This window comes from Cricetulus griseus, chromosome 2 (assembly GCF_003668045.3).
Source record: "Cricetulus griseus strain 17A/GY chromosome 2, alternate assembly CriGri-PICRH-1.0, whole genome shotgun sequence".
NCBI classification, from domain to species: domain Eukaryota; kingdom Metazoa; phylum Chordata; class Mammalia; order Rodentia; family Cricetidae; genus Cricetulus; species Cricetulus griseus.
The window spans coordinates 93845000-93865216 of record NC_048595.1 but is presented as its reverse complement, the minus strand read 5'-3'; the positions used below and the strand labels follow the sequence as shown (position 1 = coordinate 93865216).

The 20217-nt window shown below is 40.7% G+C and overlaps 1 protein-coding gene across 4 annotated transcripts in view; it reads left to right on the top strand.

Moving 5' to 3' along the window:
• The first annotated feature begins 677 nt into the window (after positions 1-677).
• Rnf20 (ring finger protein 20) overlaps positions 678-20217 on the top strand; it is a 44910-nt gene continuing 25370 nt past the window's right edge. For 3 of the 4 annotated variants that reach the window (XM_027403091.2, XM_027403092.2, XM_027403090.2), the window contains exons 1-20: positions 688-848; positions 1025-1177; positions 1827-1981; positions 4025-4192; positions 4307-4454; positions 4745-4927; positions 7202-7320; positions 9576-9722; positions 10631-10708; positions 10898-11017; positions 12924-13103; positions 13893-14028; positions 14353-14474; positions 14593-14963; positions 16036-16153; positions 17295-17444; positions 17833-18045; positions 18695-18820; positions 18966-19106; positions 20016-20117. In XM_027403091.2, coding sequence (XP_027258892.1) covers positions 1853-1981; positions 4025-4192; positions 4307-4454; positions 4745-4927; positions 7202-7320; positions 9576-9722; positions 10631-10708; positions 10898-11017; positions 12924-13103; positions 13893-14028; positions 14353-14474; positions 14593-14963; positions 16036-16153; positions 17295-17444; positions 17833-18045; positions 18695-18820; positions 18966-19106; positions 20016-20117 — 2751 coding nt within the window. In that variant the 5' untranslated portion in view covers positions 688-848; positions 1025-1177; positions 1827-1852. Of the gene's footprint in view, positions 849-1024; positions 1178-1826; positions 1982-4024; positions 4193-4306; positions 4455-4744; positions 4928-7201; positions 7321-9575; positions 9723-10630; positions 10709-10897; positions 11018-12923; positions 13104-13892; positions 14029-14352; positions 14475-14592; positions 14964-16035; positions 16154-17294; positions 17445-17832; positions 18046-18694; positions 18821-18965; positions 19107-20015; positions 20118-20217 lie in introns of all 4 variants that reach the window. The other variant, XM_027403093.2, reaches the window with a different exon arrangement.

Genomic DNA, 20217 nt, shown 5'->3' with positions numbered 1-20217 from the left:
AATCGAAAAAGTATATCTACGACTGGTACCGAGATTACAGAGTACTAATTGATTTTTTTCTTTTTTTCTCAAGACAGGGTTTCTTTGTGTGACAGTCCTAGCTGTCCTGGAACTTATTCTGTAGACCAGGATAGCCTAGAACTCAAGACAGCCACCTGTTTCTGCCTCCCGAGGGCTGGGATTATAGGCGTGCGCCACAAACGCCCGTTAGAATGTCCCTGAAAGGAATCAAACAAGACCAGAAATCGGTCAAATCCCTTGTTTTTTTTTTTTCTGCAGAACCCTTCATCGACTTTAAAAAAAAAAAAAAAAAAAAGTTCTTTCAGGCGTTTGAGCTTGCCCCTCCGGAGATTGACAGGACGATCAGCTAATCGGCAGTTTGGACGAGTTATGACCGACTCAATAACAGATAACCTAATAAAGCGCTTTTCGCTAGTAATAATAACGGGCTTCTAAGGCACAGACCGACAGGCTAACAAAGGGCGGAAGCTCTCCGACTGGCGTTGAAAAGGCTGGGTCACTTCAGGTCTGAAGCCTGGACCAGGTCCCGCCCCTCTCAGACGTCGCTGAGAAGGCGGTGCCCACTCAGCCCTCTTTGCGCCCTGCTCACTCGTCACTTCCGCCAGGCGGCCTTCACGCGTCACTTCCGCCCGCTCCCTCTGGTAGTGCAAAGGGCCAGTTGAAGCAACTTCCTTTTCTTTTTCCCTACTTCCTCTCTCCGCCTCCGCCTCCGTGAGGCTCATTCCCTCTCACAGCAGGTCAGAAGTGAGGGATGGGATTCCCCCTCACAGTCCGAAGTGAATAACCGCTGGGAGCTGCGCGCCCCGCCGTGAGCTGCGGGAGCCCAGGTTCGCTCTGGCGTCGGGCGCTCCCGGGCTGTGATGGAGGGGCATCCCTCAGGCGGACTCCCGGGTCCCTCTTCCAGGCCTGTAGCTAGCTAGCCACGCCGGAGGCTGCTGCGTTCGTTGGCCGCTTTTTAGTCAAGTTGGGCTCCCTGCTCAGCTCCCGTCTCCTCTCTTTGCAGGCGAGGTTCGACTCAGATTGCTGCTTGCCACCGATGCCTTGTCCTGGAGCTTGAATCGGAAGCCTGCCCGGAGTAGTTTGGTGATGGCCGGGTTTCTCCCGAAAGGACTTTAGCATCCATTCTGTCTCCTGTGAACCTCGGAACCCGAGTCAGGTAGGGTATACTAAAAGTATACCTCTTTTGTACAGGTGAAGAAACGGGAATTGTTGGCAAGGGCGGTCTCTGAAGGCAGCTCGGCTCCCCAAAACGAAGAGAGCGTTTAGAAGGAACTGTAAAGAGAACGCTTGCGTTTCTTGGGTGCATAGTTTTTATTTGACATTACGATACGTTATTTAGATAGTTATGTCATCTGTCGTTGCAGTTAAGTCTAGCAAGCATATTGTTATTCTTGGTTTAGGAAGCAAGTTTCGAGATAACTGACTTGTTTAGGATTAATGACTTAGTACACATTTCCCACATCTCTTTCACCTCTGAGACTCCAAACACGTCAACGTTAACTTCTGTCGTAAATGAATTGTGCTTCTCCTTATTTTTCTTTGTTTCTCAGGAAGTGAAGAGCCCCAAAACTTATTCCGTTTCTTCATTCTTTGACTATTATTTCTTATTAGCATCTTATGTAGAAATTTACAATCCTGTCAATCCAGTGCCCGTTTCTCACCGATCCCCATCCCCTCTGGATTTTGGATTGGTGCTGCTAGAGGTGGAATAACTTGCTAGTTTTTATACATAGAACGCTCTATACTGTGGCTTACTTGTTTATCTTATTTCAGTGTTCATGTTTTTTTTTTTTTTTTCCACTCAGAAAAGCGACTGCCATCTTACTCCAAGATGTCAGGGATTGGAAATAAACGAGCTGCTGGAGAGCCAGGCACATCTGTGCCTCCAGAGAAAAAGACAGCTGTTGAAGATTCAGGAACCACAGTGGAAACAATTAAGCTAGGGGGTGTCTCTTCAACGGTATGAGAAACAGTGCTTGGCTTCTGTCAGTTGTAACCTGAAAATAAGTTATTTGTGATACTTTGTGAATTAAAGGGGAGGGATTAGAATAGGGAAATAGGTGAAATGATGTGATGGTCTGTTTTTGAAGTGAGGTATGTCGATGTTTGATCTGTATTTGCAAGGTGTTCCTCTGTGTTCTTCTGAGAGTCTGCTGGCTACTATAGTCTTTGTTATAGTAATTAGCATTTTTCATTTACTGAAAATTTGGTGCCATGTTCTTCGAGGCACTCTAGCCTTTGAGAGTGCTGGTGCTGAATGTGAGTCAAATCAGAGGCCTGGATTATCTGCCCTGTGTCCATGTTTCTTTGTCTAATGAGTCTGTAATACCTGTGTGTGATATTGGATTATGATGGAGACAAAATGGGATTCTCTGTAAAGAGTTAAAACATTGCTTTTAACATAATCAGTACTCCATAAGTGTGAGCTATTAGTCGTTATTGGGCTAGATATGTAATAGACAATAAAGTGTTGTTTCTTTACTGGATAGTAATGTTGTCTAGAAGATTCTGTATTTGGCTTCGTCAAGGGGATATAGTGTACAGACACTTGCCGATTTGTATTTCTTGTATATATTGATGCTGAAGTTCAGCGAAGTTGATTTTGTTTTTCAGTCAGAATAAGATCTTGCTTAATAAATTGTTAATGAAATGTCATTTAGGCAGATTCCTTGGGTTCTAGTACTCCATCCTGCTGCCAGAATTTGAACATTTTAGCAGCATTTATTTGTGCACCCTAAATGCATTTTTGTCAATCTAAGTATTTATTTAGCATCTGTTATTGCTGGTTGCTGTGCTTTACAGCCCGTACGTGGACCTCAGTTTCCAGGGAGGTAATGACAAGAGAATGGGTTGATAGAAGGAAAGCAGAACACAAATCCCTGCTTGGACTTCAGCCTGAGGGCAACAAGGAGAGCCTGGAAGCTCCTGTAGGATCATAGATTATCATGTGTGCACCTCTTCTTTCTTACTCCTTCACTCCCACCCCTGACAGTCTAACCTTTCCAAAGGTAAAGATCTGCTTCCTACCTCTTTTGAAGGTAATAACTCCTTTTATGCACTTTTGAAGTTTTTATTGTGAGCTAGCTGAGGTTTAGAGACAGGAAAAGTGAGAATTCAATGTACCCTTGAGTTGTGAACTCTGGCAGTATGAATGGAGCTGTCCACTCCAGCTGTTCTAAACCTGGCTGCCTGACAAAACAGCACAGAAATATTTGCTACAAACAGAATGACATTAGAGTTGTCCAAATGAGCGATCACTGTGAAATGGATCAGGGAGGTGACATAGATGGAATTCCTGACAGATTGGATGAAGCACATGAAACAGGGAAGGTCAGTGTAGGATTTGAGTGAATAAAGAGTGGTGTTTAGGAGATAGAAGCCAGTGTTCTTGATACTGTTAGGTTAGACAGTGAACTTGCTAAGTGGTAGAGCCTCAACATTGTATTACTTTGTGGAGGTTTGTATTAATGGAACAGTGAGATGGTGAGCATGAAAGTCTACCATAGTTGGTGTTTCCTTACATGATCAGACACCTGTTCCTTTATTTCTTCTGCTTTCCCCTTACCTAATTATTAGTTGTGAGATTTCTTTGTGTGTGTGTATGTATCTGGGCATGTGCGTGTATATGTGGAAGCCAAGTGGTCTTCCTCAGTTGCCATCGACCTTGGTTTTTTTTTTACAAGTTCTCTTACTTGGCCTGGAACTCACCAATTAGGTAAGACTGGTTGGCCAGCTATCCTCAGCAATCTACCTGTCTCTACCTTCCCTGTGCTGGGATTGCAGCATGTGCCACCATGTCTGACTTCTAAGAAGTAGACCCTGGGGATCAAGTTTAGGTGTTCATGCTTGTGTGACAAGCCTGTCATAGCTGAGCTGTGTCTTCAGCCCTAGTTAAGTTTTGTGTATTTATAGAAAAAAGCTAATGAACTATTATGAGCTTGTTGAGTTCAACAGCTCATTTGTCTAATTTCTTTGTGGAGACTAATTCTGGCTTCCTGGGCAGGAGGAGTTAGACATTCGAACACTGCAATCCAAAAATCGTAAGCTAGCAGAAATGCTGGACCAGAGACAGGCCATTGAAGATGAGCTTCGGGAACACATTGAAAAACTGGAGCGACGCCAGGCCACTGACGATGCCTCACTGTTGATTGTGAACCGGTACTGGAGCCAGGTAGCTACTTTGTATGTTCACCCAGATTCATATTAGCATTTTCATCCTTTCTGCTCTTTGTTTCTCAACCTTTGCCCCCCCCTTTCTTTTGTTAACATACGTATTCTTCTCCAGTTTGATGAAAACATCCGTATCATCCTTAAACGTTATGATCTGGACCAGGGTTTGGGAGACCTACTCACAGAAAGGAAAGCCCTGGTTGTGCCAGAACCAGAGCCTGACTCTGATAGCAATCAGGAGCGCAAAGATGACCGTGAGAGAGGCAAGTGTTGGCAAGGAATTCTGCCATTGCATTAGTTGCCTGGGTACTGAGTTCGAGCTTTGCTGTGAGGCTCTCCAGTTGAGGGGGATGGTAGATTTTGCTATTTTTAGCTTTATAATTTGGGATCTTCTTTTTCTCTCCCTGTGTCTTTGTGAGGAATTCTGTAACTGCCTTAGTTACTTTAGTTTTTAAAGTTGAACTTTGCTTTTAAGGCTTCCCATTTGAAGGAAAATTTGCTATTTACAGACTTATAATTTTGGGGGGGCTTATTTTTCTTCCCATGTTCTCAGGGGAAGGTCAAGAGCCAGCTTTCTCTTTCCTTGCTACCTTGGCCAGTAGTTCCAGTGAAGAGATGGAATCGCAGCTTCAGGAGCGTGTGGAGTCCTCCCGCCGTGCTGTGGCCCAGATTGTGACAGTCTATGATAAATTGCAAGAAAAAGTGGAACTCTTATCCCGGAAACTGAACAGTGGAGGTGAGGAGAGAATCTGGAGACTGGGAGCCTTGGGGAGGGGAACAACTCAGTTCTGTGAGGCTGAGGGTGCAGCTTAGTGGTAGAATGTGGCTAGTATACAGTAGACCCTGGCTTCTATTCCAGCACCAAAAAGCAGAAAAGAAGAGAACTCAGCTTAAATTTCTTGGAGTTTTAAATCCTATGATTCTCAGTGTAATTAGCATGATGTGCTAACTATACATTTTTATAAGTAACAGAATTAGTATTGACTCTTCTGACTTCAGAAGGTGAGTTTTCATGTGTTCTTTTATTGTTGATGTTCTTCAAGAGAGTTAGATGGGGTAGTAAAGTATTACTCCAGTGTTTGAAGAGAGAGATAGAATAGGAAACCAATGGATGGGAAGGTCTTAAAATAAAATTACCATTTGGAATACTTATTATTATTGAGTTTTAATATAGAAATTATTTTCAGACAGTATAGAGAGTGTACTAAAATGACTAAAGGTCTATAGTCATTGGTGACCGATCTCTATCTCAAATGCAGATAAAATGCCTTGATTTAAAGGAGTTAGATTTATGGCTTACTTATTAATTACTAAGCACTTATTGAATTTTAGGGCTTGTTTTCAGAACTTAAGATGGAAAAAATGAAAATTTAGGCACTAGTCCTTAACTCAGGTTGACTAAGAGTTACCTTTTATTTATTTTGCCATGCCCATGGAGATTCTTAATTAGTAGGTTTGGGTTGGATCCCAGGGAATTATCTAACTTAAAAGTTTTACAAGTGATTTTAGTGGGCAGTCCTAGATGGAAACTGGAAACCCTCGACTTGACTGACCTGTTCTATATGGTTTCTGAGAGCAATGGCATCAGGTAGTGTGGGAACATATTCCCCTTAACAACTGTAAAGGATAATGTATGCCCTGAGAATAATTGGTTTATATATAACATTTAGATTGAACTGTAATAGATGTGAATCTAATTTTAACACATTAATTAGAGTATTAAATACTAAAGATGTAAATTGTATTGTGGTGATATATTACTTATGATTTATTACAGCTTGCCTGAGGATTCAGAAAGCAAAGTCAGCCTCAAGCTATAGAGATCAGGCAGTGGTGTTACACACTTTTAATCCCAGTGGCCAGAAACTAGGAGGTCGTGGTACACACCTTTAACCCTAGGACTCAGGACTAAGAGGTAGACAGATCTCTGTGAGTCTAAGGCCACCCAGATCTATACAAGATTGATCCAGTCCTAAAGAGAAACAGCTCACAAAAACATGATCTCAGCACCTGGGATCACACACCTTTAATCCCAGCATTAGGGAGGTATCTAAGACAGGAGCAAGGTCTAAGTATCAGGCATTCATTCTCTAGCCACATTGAGGATAGGAGTCATTCATTCTCCAGGCACATTAAGGATAGGAAGACATTCAGTCTCAGGATTCTCCAGCCATGCTGAGGAGACGCAGCAGGATCAGCCCATTCAACCTGAGGTAGTGGTAAGAGCTAGTAGCCAGCTACTTTGCTTTTCTGATTTTCAGCTTGAGGTTTGAACCCCAATATCAGTCTCTGGAACATTTATTTTCCAAGCAGCATTGTATATTTGTAAATAATGTGTACATTGTATTCCGAGAATAATTGGTTTCATTTGTAGGATTTTAGATTGAACTAAATAGTTGTGACTAATTTTTAACACATGCATTCAGCATAATAAACTCTAAAGGTGTAGCTTGTGCATTTGTAAATATTCTGTATAGTTTTTATTTCAAGCTTCAGTGTTACAGTTAACATAACATTGTGGTAAGTGACTGCTCTGTTTTAGTTGTTCCTCATGATTTTATGTTATTATTTGAAGATTAAAAATTCTGCTTCCTGTCTCCTCATCCCAATAGATGCTTCATGTTGGTATTAGCTGCTAGTAGGAATTTGTGATTGCCTTAAAGAAAGAATAAAATTGTGTTGCTTTAATTTTGACACTGCTTAGAAATCGTGTCTATTCTAAGTTGTAATGTGTCTGTTCTTGGTGATAGAAATTGTGTCTGAATAAAATTATGTCCTTCACGTATTTGCTGAAGGCATTTGTCTTAACAGAAAGAGGTGAGGGTAGGTGATGGTCCAGGTTGACTCGTGTACATAACGAATTTATTATCTGTGAGCTAAAAAACCCTCAGTTACTTTCTGTCATTCTGGGGACAGTGAGGTGAGCTGGCAGGTCAGTGCTTGCATGCAGTAGACAGTTTTAAAGCTTAGACTATCAATGCTAAACTAAAGTGCAGTCCTTCTTTCTCAGATAACCTGATAGTGGAGGAAGCGGTGCAGGAGCTGAACTCCTTCCTTGCACAAGAGAATGTGAGGCTGCAGGAGTTGACAGACCTCCTTCAGGAGAAGCATCACACCATGTCTCAGGAGGTACTTGACCAGAAAGGAGTGACAGTCTTTCTTAGTAGCTCTGGCTGACATCAAGTCAGAATTAGGAGAACTTTGAGAGGTCACTTCATTCTAGAGGGTATACTTTGATATTGAAGAGAGTATGAGACAATAGCAGTCAACTCCGAGAGATCAAAGTCTGTGAAAAAGTTAAAGGAAGAAAATAATTGAATAATTTCTCAGGTCTCTGTGTAATAGATAGTTCCGGATCTTCATCATTGGGAAAAAATGTCACAACATAACAAAAATTGTAAATCCCTAAATAATTCACTGCTCTAAATATAAAAGACTGAGAATGATGGCACTGAGGCAAGCCAGGTGAAAGTTCAGCAGAGAGTGGGGTAAGGGAACTCTTCTGCATTGGTGATGCCACAGGAATGTGGGGATGTGAGTTTTCACTCCAGACCAGGCCACAAATTGTTCCATGACTAACCCATGGTAGGATTTGGACATTTATCTACATAAAATGCTTATGAGAAAGCATGGGTGATTCTTCTCATGCTTCTAATTATTTTGTTACTCAAATGATTGTGTGTTGAAATTTGACCTACCTTGGTTCAGCTACCAAACTTTCATGCTAAATAGTTGCTCTTCGCTTGGTACCCAACATTTAAGCACTTTATGAAGATAACTGGTGAGGAAATAATTGAAAAATTAGTGAGCAATCAGAGAGCAGGTGATTAGAAAATGTGATTTGCCAATGAATCTGTTTAATCTCAGAGCCATTGTTCCCTGCTTGTGTCCTGAGCTCTAGTGTCATGTTCTTCACTTGGCTGGCTATGTGAGCATTATTTGTGGAGTTAATAAAACTTGGATGCTCATGAATCTTCAAAGTGATTACAGTTTAGCAGCATTTACAAATAAACGGGAGTGTCATGTTTTAGGGCAGTAACTAGGTATTAACAAGATGGAAAGGTTTCCTTTTGAGGCATTTCCTAAATTTCAGCAATAGTAAACAAGGGCAGCTTTCTCTTGCTCGCTAGGTTCCCGTGTAGAACCAGCTCTCATTGCTGGTTCTTGATGTTGCCTGTCAGCTGGGAGTGTACCTTAGTTGCCAGCTGGAGGACCTGCAGGGTTCTTAAATGGCAGCTGACCTCCTACCTTGAGTGTTCCAAGAAACAAAATCGACCCTGTGTGATCTCCCTGGTGTAGCCTCAGAGTTACACAGTATTATTTTTGCTGGCCACTAAAGTTGTTCAGGATCCAGGGGAGGAACAGATCCCTCTCTTAATAGGAGAACTTTCAGACAAAAATAACCTAAAGGTATATAGAAAGTAATGGGAATGTGGAGCAGTTTTGTAATTAAGATGCTAAGTATCACTAGCTGGTTTATAGCTCCTTAGGAGAATTGGTCTGGGAAGATGGCTCAGTGGATTCAGCACTTGTCATGCAAAGTTGAGATTCCCCAGAATCTACTTAAAGCTGAATGCAGTAATGTGGATCCCTAATTCTAATACTCCAGTGAGATGGGAGGTGGAGACTGGAGATACCTGCAAGTGACATATGACAAGAAATCCTGTCTCAAACAAGATGGAAGGCAAGGAATTATGTGGTTGTTCATCTCCATTTAACAAGTTGTGGCACATGTATACCTGGACATGCACGCATGCGTACATACACACCACACATGCTCACACTCACAAAGTTTCCATTTTTTTCTATGACGATTATCATTTCGGGATATGTAGAGAGAGAAATGAAAAAGTTGGTAGTAAGAGATGTTACTGGTTTGAATTCATGTTTTCTAAAATATTTGATACCAGATTTTTTTTTTTTAATCTTCATTTTCTGATTAATTTGTGGTCTGTGTAGGGAAATGATGCTTTTCATGGGTAGAGAGATTATTGAATTTTAAGTGGTCTTGCCCTCATGTGAAAGTTCTTATAATTGCTTGTTTTCATGATTGTAAAAGTCTAAAAACTGTTCAACTCTTATGAGTTTATTTTTTATACTTGGGTGCTGAATAATTCTTTTCTGTAACTGTATATGAGCAAAGGCTAGTTTTGTGGAATTTGGAACTTTTTTTCCTCCAGAGACAGAGTTTCTCTGTGTAGCTTTGGAGGCTGTCCTGGAACTTGCTCTGTAGCCCAGGCTGGTCTTGAACTCACAGAGATCCACCTGCTTCTTCCTTCCAAGTGCTGGGACTAAAGGTATATACTACCACTGCCCGGCTAATTTGGAGCTTTTTTGACTTGATCTTTTTTTGTTGTTTCTGAATGCCTGTCCTTGGGATGTAGTTCTGTAAGCTGCAGGGTAAAGTAGAGACAGCCGAGTCACGGGTGTCTGTCTTGGAGTCCATGATTGATGACCTGCAGTGGGATATTGACAAAATTCGAAAGAGAGAACAGCGGCTCAACCGACATTTGGCTGAAGTCCTAGAACGGGTCAGTGCTATTTTATAAAGGCTTTTACAATTATTTATAAATGTATTTTTTATTTATGTGTGTGCATGTGTGTGTGAGAGAGAAGGGAATATATGCCATATGTGTGCCACTGACTCTAGAGGCCAGAAGAGGGCATTGGGTCTGCTGTAGCTTGTGTTGCATAGGGTTGAGTCTCCAAGAGTGGATGCACTGAGTTTCCCAGCTGGGCTCCTCTACAAGAGCAGCAAGTGTTTTTAACAGTTCAGCCATTATCTTTCTACCCTCTGGCTTTTTCCCCCCCAAGAAAATAGTCTTTCCTTTTTCTTTGAGACATTCATACATGTTTACAATGTGTTTTTATCCTGTCCATCCTCCATACAGTTCTTCTAGAACTCCTCTCCATATGCTCTACTCCAAACACCTTTTTTTTTTTTTTTTAATAACCCATTGAGTCCTATTAGGACTGCTATATGCTCATGGGTGGGGCCCAACCCCAAAGAAAAATTGCTTGCCTTCCTTTAGCAGCCATCAACTGCCAGTAGGTCTTCAGCTAAGGGTAAGGCAAACACTTTACCCTTCCTAATAGTATGTTGATTAGTTTCATCTTGTGCAGGCAGCTGTAGCTGCTGTGAGTTCATGAGGACAACACTGTCTTGTCCAGGAAACACTGTTTCACAGTACAGTAGTCCTCCCCACCATGTAGCCATTAACAATCTTCCCTAAGCTGTTGCTGTGTGTGTGTGTGTGTGTGTGTGTGTGTGTGTGTGTGTTGTCCTATTTTTGGTTGAGCACTTAATTGTCACTTGTTCTCTGTACTTGGACCAGTTGTATGTCTGTAGTAACTAGCATCCACTGCAAACACAAGATTCTTTTTGAGGACTCATCTTTCTCATGCAACTGAAATCTTCCAGTCTCTCTCTCCTCTGTAGGTGAATTCAAAAGGCTATAAGGTATATGGAGCAGGGAGTAGTCTCTATGGAGGTACAATCACCATCAATGCCCGGAAGGTAAAGTCTGCCCTGCCAGGGATGTGGTGTTTCATTGGGAACAAGCCTTGTGCCTAGGAACTAGGATTGGTTCCCAGGCAACACAGTGGCATTTGCAAGAGGGGAACAGTGAACATGGGAAGCATGAGTTGGGATATTGAGGAGTCCTTTTTCTTCATTCTCATCTGCTGTTTTCCTGATCCTTACCAGTTTGAGGAAATGAATGCAGAGCTTGAGGAGAACAAAGAGTTGGCTCAGAACCGCCATTGTGAGCTAGAGAAACTTCGTCAAGACTTCGATGAGGTCACTACACAGAATGAAAAGTTGAAGGTAGGAGGCACAAGTCTGAAGAGCAAGAGAAAACAAGTGTTTTGTTCATCAGCATGTGAACTTGCATACTTTATGAGGGACAAGTAAAATATGGACAAAATCCAGCCTCTTCTATGATACAGCTCAACAAATTAGGTGTAGTGAAATATAACAAATGTAACAAAGCAAAGGCCATTTGTGACCCTCTCACTGCTTTCATGCCCTGTGAAGAGTGGCAATGGTTAGGATATCCACTCTTATCTTTCTGGTCAGTATCATACAAAAATTCAACCACAAAAAAAAAAGGATAGGAATGAGAAAAGGGCTCCAGACTGGAAAGGTTGGAGAGGAAGAAGCAAAGCTGTCTCTGCAGGTGTGATGATCTCACATACAGGGACTGTAGAGGACCTCGAGAACTAGAAATGAGTTCAGTTAAGTTGCAGATTGTAAAATCACCAACAATATACTTTATGGAAATGATCTCATTTTATAGTAGCATTAAAAATAGTACATTTAACCAAAGATGAGTTAACAAAGAAAATGTTTAGATGTACAATGGAATGTTTTTCATCCTTGAAAAAGGAAATTTAATTTGTGGTAGCATTGATAAACTTGGGGGACATTATGCTAAGTGAAATAAGGCAGACACAGGTGGACAAATATTACTTGAAGTATGGATGCCAAGAAAGTGGATCTCTTAAGAAGCAGAGAATAGAATGTGATAATGGGAGAGGACACTGGAGAGGTACTGATTAATTGGTCCAAAGTTTCAGTTGCATCTTGGGTAAACACTGGAGGCCTCATATATAGTATGGCGACTGGAATTTGATAATTCTGTATTGTGTTTTACAATATACTTGGAAAGCAGATCTTGAATGTTTTGAGTATATAAAGAGCTAACATGGTAACTGGCTTATTAATGGTAGTTATTTTATACAGAACTTCTATAAAAGACCACCATGTAGTATACCCTAACTCTGTGGTTTTAATTATTCATAGTAAAACCAGGGAGAAATGCAGCTCTTGTTGATGTGCTGTGTACTCACTGCTTTTGTACTTATTGTCTGTACAAGTTTTGTTCTGAGACAGACTTAGAGTAACCAGTAAAGATTCAAAGACTAAGTCAAGGTCCTCTGACTTAGAATTTGTTGAAAAAAATGAGCAGTAGAGTTATCAGGGTGAGTAGGTTAAGAATGAGTGTTTGTAAGATAAATGGCAGGAAAATGTGCATGCTGTTGGGGAGTGTTGCCCCAAAAACATGGTATTTGTTGCTAGAGATGGGTCATGGATTTGGCTCCAAAGATTCCTATAGATGCAGGGTTAGTGATCCATTGGTGTTCATTCCTGCCTATTAGAATTTTCCCTTGCAGAGTCTTAAGGGAACAAAGAAGATTCTTCTGGAAGTTTTCCTTATCCTTCTTTTATCCATAGTTTATCATTTATAGTTTATTTCTAAGTTAATAGATAATAAAGATATTTGAACTGAAAGTGAAAACTTCCTTGAATTTTTTTGGAAATTAAAGGAAATTATTGCTTACAAAATACATGACTGTTTTTACTTGCAGTCAGAAATATTTTCTCTGTGACATTTAATAAAGAACAGCTAGTGACTGGGGTCTTCAGTTGTGTTATAGAATGATTGTGTTGGTCAGGTCAATTTCATGCAACTCTTCCAGCAACTTTTCTAGTTTCTTTGGATTGGGGTTGAAACAATGTGAAACACATATCAGAATAGACCTGGGTGACCTAGTTTATGCAGGGACTGAGTTTTACTCAAGAGTGGTAGTATAGACTTCCTAATTTTCTGAGTAATGGTTTCAAGTGTATGGGGAAATTAGTGAGTTTAAGGTATTTTTCCCTTTGTGACTTGGGGAAGATGCTTGCTTTACTCTGATTTTGACATGCATTTTCCTTGGACCTTTCTAAGGTGGAATTGCGGAGTGCAGTGGAGGAAGTGGTTAAGGAAACTCCAGAATATCGCTGCATGCAGTCACAGTTCTCTGTCCTATACAATGAAAGTCTACAGTTGAAAGCCCATTTGGATGAGGCTCGGACTCTGCTTCATGGCACCCGGGGAACTCATCAGCGCCAGGTTGAGCTCATTGAGGTAACAGTGAGCTTTTCTTTGTTACTGTAGTGGGTATGGGACCCAGCACTCTACCACTGAGCCAGCCATTCCCTTTCCTGCTTTGTCTTCTCTATGTGATTCTATGCCAAATAAATGTTGTGGTGTTACTCCCAGGTATAGTTAATATCCCATTCATCCGGTGGGTATATAAGACAACAGAATTCCTGCTCTCATGGATCTTACAGGCCATTGGGAGAATGGAACTCATTAGGTAGCAGCATGATTCAGTGGTATTTATCTAAAGTTGTGGTGATGGAGGAGACAGAGCATCTGATTTGTCCGTGAAGTCTTTCTGACGAGGAAATGGATGATAAAGATCAAAAGTTTGTTGGTAGTGACCAGCCTTCATGAATTTGTGGCTATAGCTCATAGATATGGGGAGAACATTGTGACTTTGTGGCATTTAATGCACGTTAGGTAAATTAGTTTGAAGTTAGAACTTTGATTTTTATGTTTACTTTTGTGTCTTCTGTAGTCCTTATGGTAGTGTTTAATTAAAGTAGTTGGAATTTTCATGTATGTTGGTTAAAAAAATTGAATGGTAGTGTATGGTTTGTTCTCCAACTGAATTATAATCTCAGAACTAGATGCCATTTCCTTTATTTCTTGAGTGTTCTGTCAGGTTCTAAAGTCATGTTTCTAAATCACATCTGTGAGCATTCTTTCCTTAGCAGTTCTTTTTTTTTTCCAATCATTTTAGGTAGTTACAGGTTGAATTTAAGAGACAGAATAAAGTTATTGAATGTTTTATTGGTTCTTTATCTGCAGCGAGATGAGGTTAGTCTACATAAGAAGCTGAGAACTGAAGTGATCCAGCTGGAAGACACCTTGGCCCAGGTCCGCAAGGAGTATGAAATGCTGAGGATAGAGTTTGAGCAAACACTTGCTGCCAATGAACAAGCAGGTCAAATCACTCTTTCTCTACCCTGTGTTCTGTCTGTTGTAAATTCTTTCTTTGAAATAAAACGAGATATTTGGGCATTTGTTAATTCTAACTTAAACTTGGGATATGTGAAGTACCTAGAATTAAATCCTGTAATTCATTTTGACCCAAAGCCTGGGTGTTGGTTTTAATTCACTCAGGCAATTTCATTTTCACCTTCTGAAAAAGAGCATTTCTTTTGTTACCTGTTCTTACTATTCAGAAGTTCCTGGTTTGCTCTGAGCTTTCTCTCCTTGAGCCTTTGCCCTTTTCAAGGCTCTTCATATTGCTGCTGCTGTTTTTCAGGTCCCATAAACCGGGAGATGCGCCATCTCATTAGCAGCCTCCAGAATCACAACCACCAGCTGAAGGGGGAGGTCCTGAGGTATAAACGGAAACTGAGAGAGGCACAGTCCGACCTGAACAAGGTATTCTGGAACATCCCAAAAAGCATAGTTTGCCATGGTGATGGTAAGGGCATTATGAGCGAGGGAAGCAGTATGCTCCACAGAGGTGATGTGTGTCTTTCCTTGCTTTGTCTCCTAGACTCGTCTGCGCAGTGGCAGTGCCCTCCTGCAGTCTCAGTCTAGTACTGAGGACCCCAAGGATGAACCCACAGAACTAAAACAAGATTCTGAGGATCTATCCACTCATTCTTCAGCATCGAAGGCATCTCAGGAGGATGCCAGTGAAGTTAAGTCCAAACGGGATGAAGAAGAGAGAGAACGAGAAAGGAGGGAGAAAGAAAGAGAGCGAGAACGAGAACGAGAAAAGGAAAAGGAGAGAGAACGAGAGAAACAGAAACTGAAAGAGTCAGAAAAAGAGAGAGATTCTGCTAAGGATAAGGAGAAAGGGAAGCATGATGATGGAAGGAAAAAGGAAGCAGAAGTTATCAAACAGCTGAAGATTGAGCTCAAGTAAGCTGTGTTTATAGTGATTCAGAGCCTGAACCTAAGAATGAAATGTTTGTTTTATAGTATGGCTTATGCAACCATTATGTAGTATTTTAGATGTACTTAATGTACAATTAACATGGTTTCAACTTTCAATTGGATATGTAGCCAGATGGCCTACCTGGCTATTGTATAGTGTTGCTGAGTAGTTAGGAACCAGTCTGTTCTTGGTTGAAACATTTACTTCTCATGAGTTCATATAAAGAGAACAGATACCACATTGAAGTAGCACACCAGAGAATACTGGAAATTGACAATTGCTTTTAGAGTTGGGTAATTTGTTGGCATTACTTGTATTTTAAATTATTCTACATCTCTAGTTAATTGTAGTTGACTGGTTTGGAGGTATGCAGCCCAAACTAAGAATTCCTTAAGCGCTTCCCTAAGTGCTTAAGACAGGAGGGTAGTTTTACTCAGTGCAACATTACCTGTGTTCTCCTGCGTAAACAATAATGTCTGGTTGGACTGGCTTTTCTGACTCTATTTTTCATGCTTTACACTTTGAATTTAAGGGTTTGGTGTGCTTAAAGTACTTGAGCTCACTGTAGTTCAGCTTAGGAATTTAGTAAGAGATGAAGTGTTACAACTTACAACTGCTATTTGCCAATCCTAGGATTAGCAGTTTATTTTAAACTTTCAAAATTTTGTCCTTTTTGATTTTTTTTAAAGTAAACTCATTTCCCCCTATTTTTTAAAAAAATCATTCGAATGATTTGACTAAATAGATCCCAGATCTGTCTACAAACTCTCAGTTTCTGAGTGGCACCACTTAAATGTGCCTAAGTCACAAGTGCCACAGTTACATAGTTTATAACTTTATGTTGCAGAATTGAACAGAGAGATGATTCATATGTATGGATTTCTGTGCTCTCCAAGTACATTCCAGAAGTCTATTAGTAACCTATGAAAATGTGGCTTTCCCGATGACTTAGAGTAGAAAACTGTTATAAAATGTTACGTTCCATCCCCAGTGCTCTTGCTCTGATGTCTTTTGTTTTCTCACTGTTGTTCCTTTCCCTCTACCACCTTGTCATAGGAAAGCACAAGAGAGCCAGAAGGAGATGAAACTGCTGCTAGATATGTATCGATCTGCCCCCAAGGAGCAGAGAGACAAAGTACAGCTAATGGCAGCCGAGAAGAAGTCAAAGGCTGAGGTAACTGAGCTTTCTGTCATCTGTCATTCTGGTGACAATCTTCATATGTGGAGTTGTCTTTGTACTTTCATCTTTAATGCTAGTGTTCAACGTAGCAACTTTGTCCACCTTTTCAAAGACTGTCTGTGGATATGGTGGTACACACCTTTAATCAGCACTCAAAAAGGCGAAGCAAGCTGACCTCTTAGTTCAAGGCCAGCCTGGTTTATAGAGTGAGTTCCAGGACAGCTAGGGGCACACAGAGAAACCCTGTCTAAAAAATGAAAAAAAAAAAACAAAACAAAAAAAACCCCAAAAAAAACAACAACAATAAAAAGACTGTCTAAAATCAGGCTTTTAAAATTCTCTGCAAGATAATAAAATATGTCAAAATTATAAGAACTTGGAGTAGGCTTTTAAAATTTTTCATTCCTTAATTGGTCCTGAGAAATTATTACCAATTTATCTTTCTTATTACTATAGTAGTTCTCTTTTTCTGGTTGCATTTGAGAGGAATTTTTTTATTTTAATTACTTTGTGTGTTAGGGTATTTTTCTTTCCTATATGTCTGTGCATCACATGTGTGCCTGGCCAGAAGAGGGCACCTAGAGCTGGAGTTAAAGATCGTTTCCGGGAATTAAATCTGGATCCTCAAGAGGATCAGTCAGTTTTCTTAACTACTCAGCCATCCCATCAGCCCTGAGAGAAATGGTTTTTGTTTGTTTGTTTTTGGCTTTTTGAGACAGGGTCTTTATGTAGTCCTGGCTATCCTAGAACTTGTGATATAAGCCAGGCTGGCCGCAAACTCTCAGGGATCCACCTGACTCTTCCTCCCAAGTGCTGGGATTAAAGACTTGTACTTCCATCTCCATCCCAAGAGAAATGTTTTTATTCTTGAAAACTTGAGGCCTAAGGAGAAGACCGTGTGAATACTTGCTAAGAAAACTATGTGTAATAGGCAGTACTTCTGCCTATAGATACAGGAAATGTAGGAACAATGTTGAGTAGTGTGCTACATTGAGTCATTCTCAGTTTATCATTTATCCTGTTCCATAGTTCTTTAGTGTGTGGTTATGTGGGCCTTCCATGTGTGCATAATGTTGATATTTGGAAGTGTTTGATGGCTTCTCTTAGTTTTTTACATGATCTTTTCCTCCTGCAGTTGGAAGATCTCAGGCAAAGACTCAAGGATCTGGAGGATAAGGAGAAGAAAGAGAACAAGAAAATGGCTGATGAGGATGCCTTGAGGAAGATCCGTGCAGTAGAGGAGCAGATTGAATACCTACAGAAGAAGCTGGCCATGGCCAAGCAGGTGGGCACTACTTTATCAACATTTTAAGTAGAAATCTGAAAGATAAGTTACTGCCAGTGAAGTTTGACTTTAATCCTACTCGTCTCTGTTGTTAATTTTTATCATTTTCTTTGTTGCTATATTGAAGTTCATGTCTGTCATCCCTCCCTTATATTGTTTTGTGTATCTGATGGCAGAGAATTTATTTTTACCTTCAGTGGACTAGCTGTTGTTTCAGACATTGTTTACTGAGGATCTCTCCTTTCTCTGTTGACTGGGAGCGAAGGGAATAGTGATTAGAAAATGCAAGTTTTTATACTTTATGATTAATGCAGGCGAACAGAGGGAAGTTCTGTTTTTCTCTGCTCATCTTTGGCATTGGCAAATTTTCTAATTGATCTCATTTTAGGAGGAAGAAGCTCTCCTCTCTGAGATGGATGTCACAGGACAGGCCTTTGAGGACATGCAGGAGCAAAACATCCGTTTGATGCAGCAGTTGCGGGAGAAGGATGACGCAAATTTCAAGCTAATGTCAGAGCGAATCAAGTCCAATCAGATCCATAAGTTGCTTAAGGAGGAAAAGGAGGAGCTGGCTGATCAGGTTTTGACACTGAAGACTCAGGTAATTGGGATGAGTGGAGTTCTCCTTTCTGTTGAAGTAGGTAGGGATCTGTCTGCATGAAAGCTGATCAACGTGGTTTCTTTTTGTGTGTGTGTGATAGAAATGCTGCAAGCTAAAGTGTGTGTTAGAGTCTTACATGGTGTTTGTTTCTGACTTGGTTGCTTCTGGTTTTTGGGGTGAGAGTTTCTGAGTGAGAGGCCAGAAGTGGATGTATGATTTTACTTTAAACCTGTTGGGATTGTTTAATTCTGCTTTGTGGATTGATTTCAAGAAAAAGCCTACTTCAGAACTTCTAGCTGTTCTGAAAGAAATGGAGTTAAATTTGATTTGAGTCAACTGTTTATGTTCTGGTTGGAGTGGCCATGTTTTGAGGAGTAGAGCTACAGAAGATGAATATCTGTAAATATAATTTTCTACTCTTTGCAATTTAGGTTCCCAAACCCTGAATATTCATGAATTATTTTATGTGAAAAATCGAAGCCTTCAGTAATCATAATCTTGGATATATTTTGAAAAGTTCATGGGAAAAGTCAACAGTAGCTTGACATTTTTGACTGTTGTAATTTTTGAGGATATATGGGTAAATAGAATATAAACAATTTTATTTTCCTACCTGTTTACATTAAAATCTGAGTTTTCTCCTGCATAGGTGGATGCCCAGCTACAGGTAGTAAGAAAACTGGAAGAGAAGGAACACCTGCTTCAGAGTAACATTGGCACAGGGGAGAAGGAGCTGGGCCTTAGGACTCAGGCCTTGGAGATGAATAAGCGTAAGGTATGCTGGCCTCTGTAACCTGCCGTGATGGGTGGACTCCAGAGGCATTAAAGCAGAACCTGCCTGGAGTGTTTAGTTCATTCTGGATGTCATTCCCCTCCCTAGAAGAAGGGATGATAAGAGGATGTTTCTGCATTCTACATAGGCAATGGAGGCAGCCCAGCTTGCAGATGACCTCAAAGCACAGCTGGAACTGGCTCAGAAGAAGCTCCATGACTTTCAGGATGAAATCGTGGAGAACAGTGTCACCAAAGAAAAGGACTTGTTCAATTTCAAACGAGCACAGGCAAGACCAGTTGTCTTTGATTATTTTTACATTTTCAGTGCTTTTTGAGGATTGTGGTAAGTGTTGTACACCATGAACTGCTAGACTGAAGGGTCTTGTGGAAAGGGACTGGCATTGTCTACTTCATGCCATGCTCTCTAGTTGTGAAACAAATGGCTACAAAATCTGTAAAGTGGTAAATTGTTAAGTAGTAATACAACTTCAGTAGAAGGTTAAAATCACATTGCTGTTTTTCTCATTTTTCTCATGACAGCTATTTCTTATGATGGCTTCTGTCCTGTTTCCATAGGTCTGTAAATTATTTAATCCAGGTCTACCCTCACCATAAAATAGTTAGTTACCACAAAAAGGCAGCCTGCTCTCTTGAGTTTGGGTTGTGTTTTTACCTGACTGAAAGTGCTCTCACTAGTGCAGCTCTACATTGGGGATCGATGATAGGTGATGTCCTTCTGTATACATGTTTCTCTTATTGGTTGATGAATAAAACACTGTTGGCCAATAAGGCACGAAGATAGGCAGGACTAGGAGATGAGAATTCTGAGAAAGGTAGGCAGAAGGTGTCGCATTGCTGCCGAAGGAGTAACAACATGCTGGGGTATTACTGGGTAACCCACAGCTTCATGGTAGTACATAGATTGATAGAAATAGGTTAATAATGTGTTTATTTGGGGCTAAAGGGTGGTGGGCTAGCAGGAAAGAACCTCTGCAACAGATAGGATTAGGGTTGCCTGTTCTGAGTCAAGTGTCTTGTAAACAGGCCTTTGCAAGTTCCTACATTCCAAAGATAATTGGACATGAAAGGACAGAAAGTTCTTTGTTTCAACAACAGAAAGGTCAAGTTGGAGGAATTATTTCTGTCAAAAATGGCAGGTGAGAAATGTATCTATTGTGTTTACTGTCTTGTTGCAGGAGGACATCTCTAGGCTTCGAAGGAAGCTGGAGACCACCAAGAAGCCAGACAATGTGCCCAAGTGTGATGAGATTCTGATGGAGGAGATAAAGGACTACAAGGTTAGAAAAAGTGACTCAGTGGTATCTTTGTGTTTGTCAGGGCCTGTAATCATCTACTGTCTACTAATGCACTGTGACAGTAGACCCTGACTTTACACAA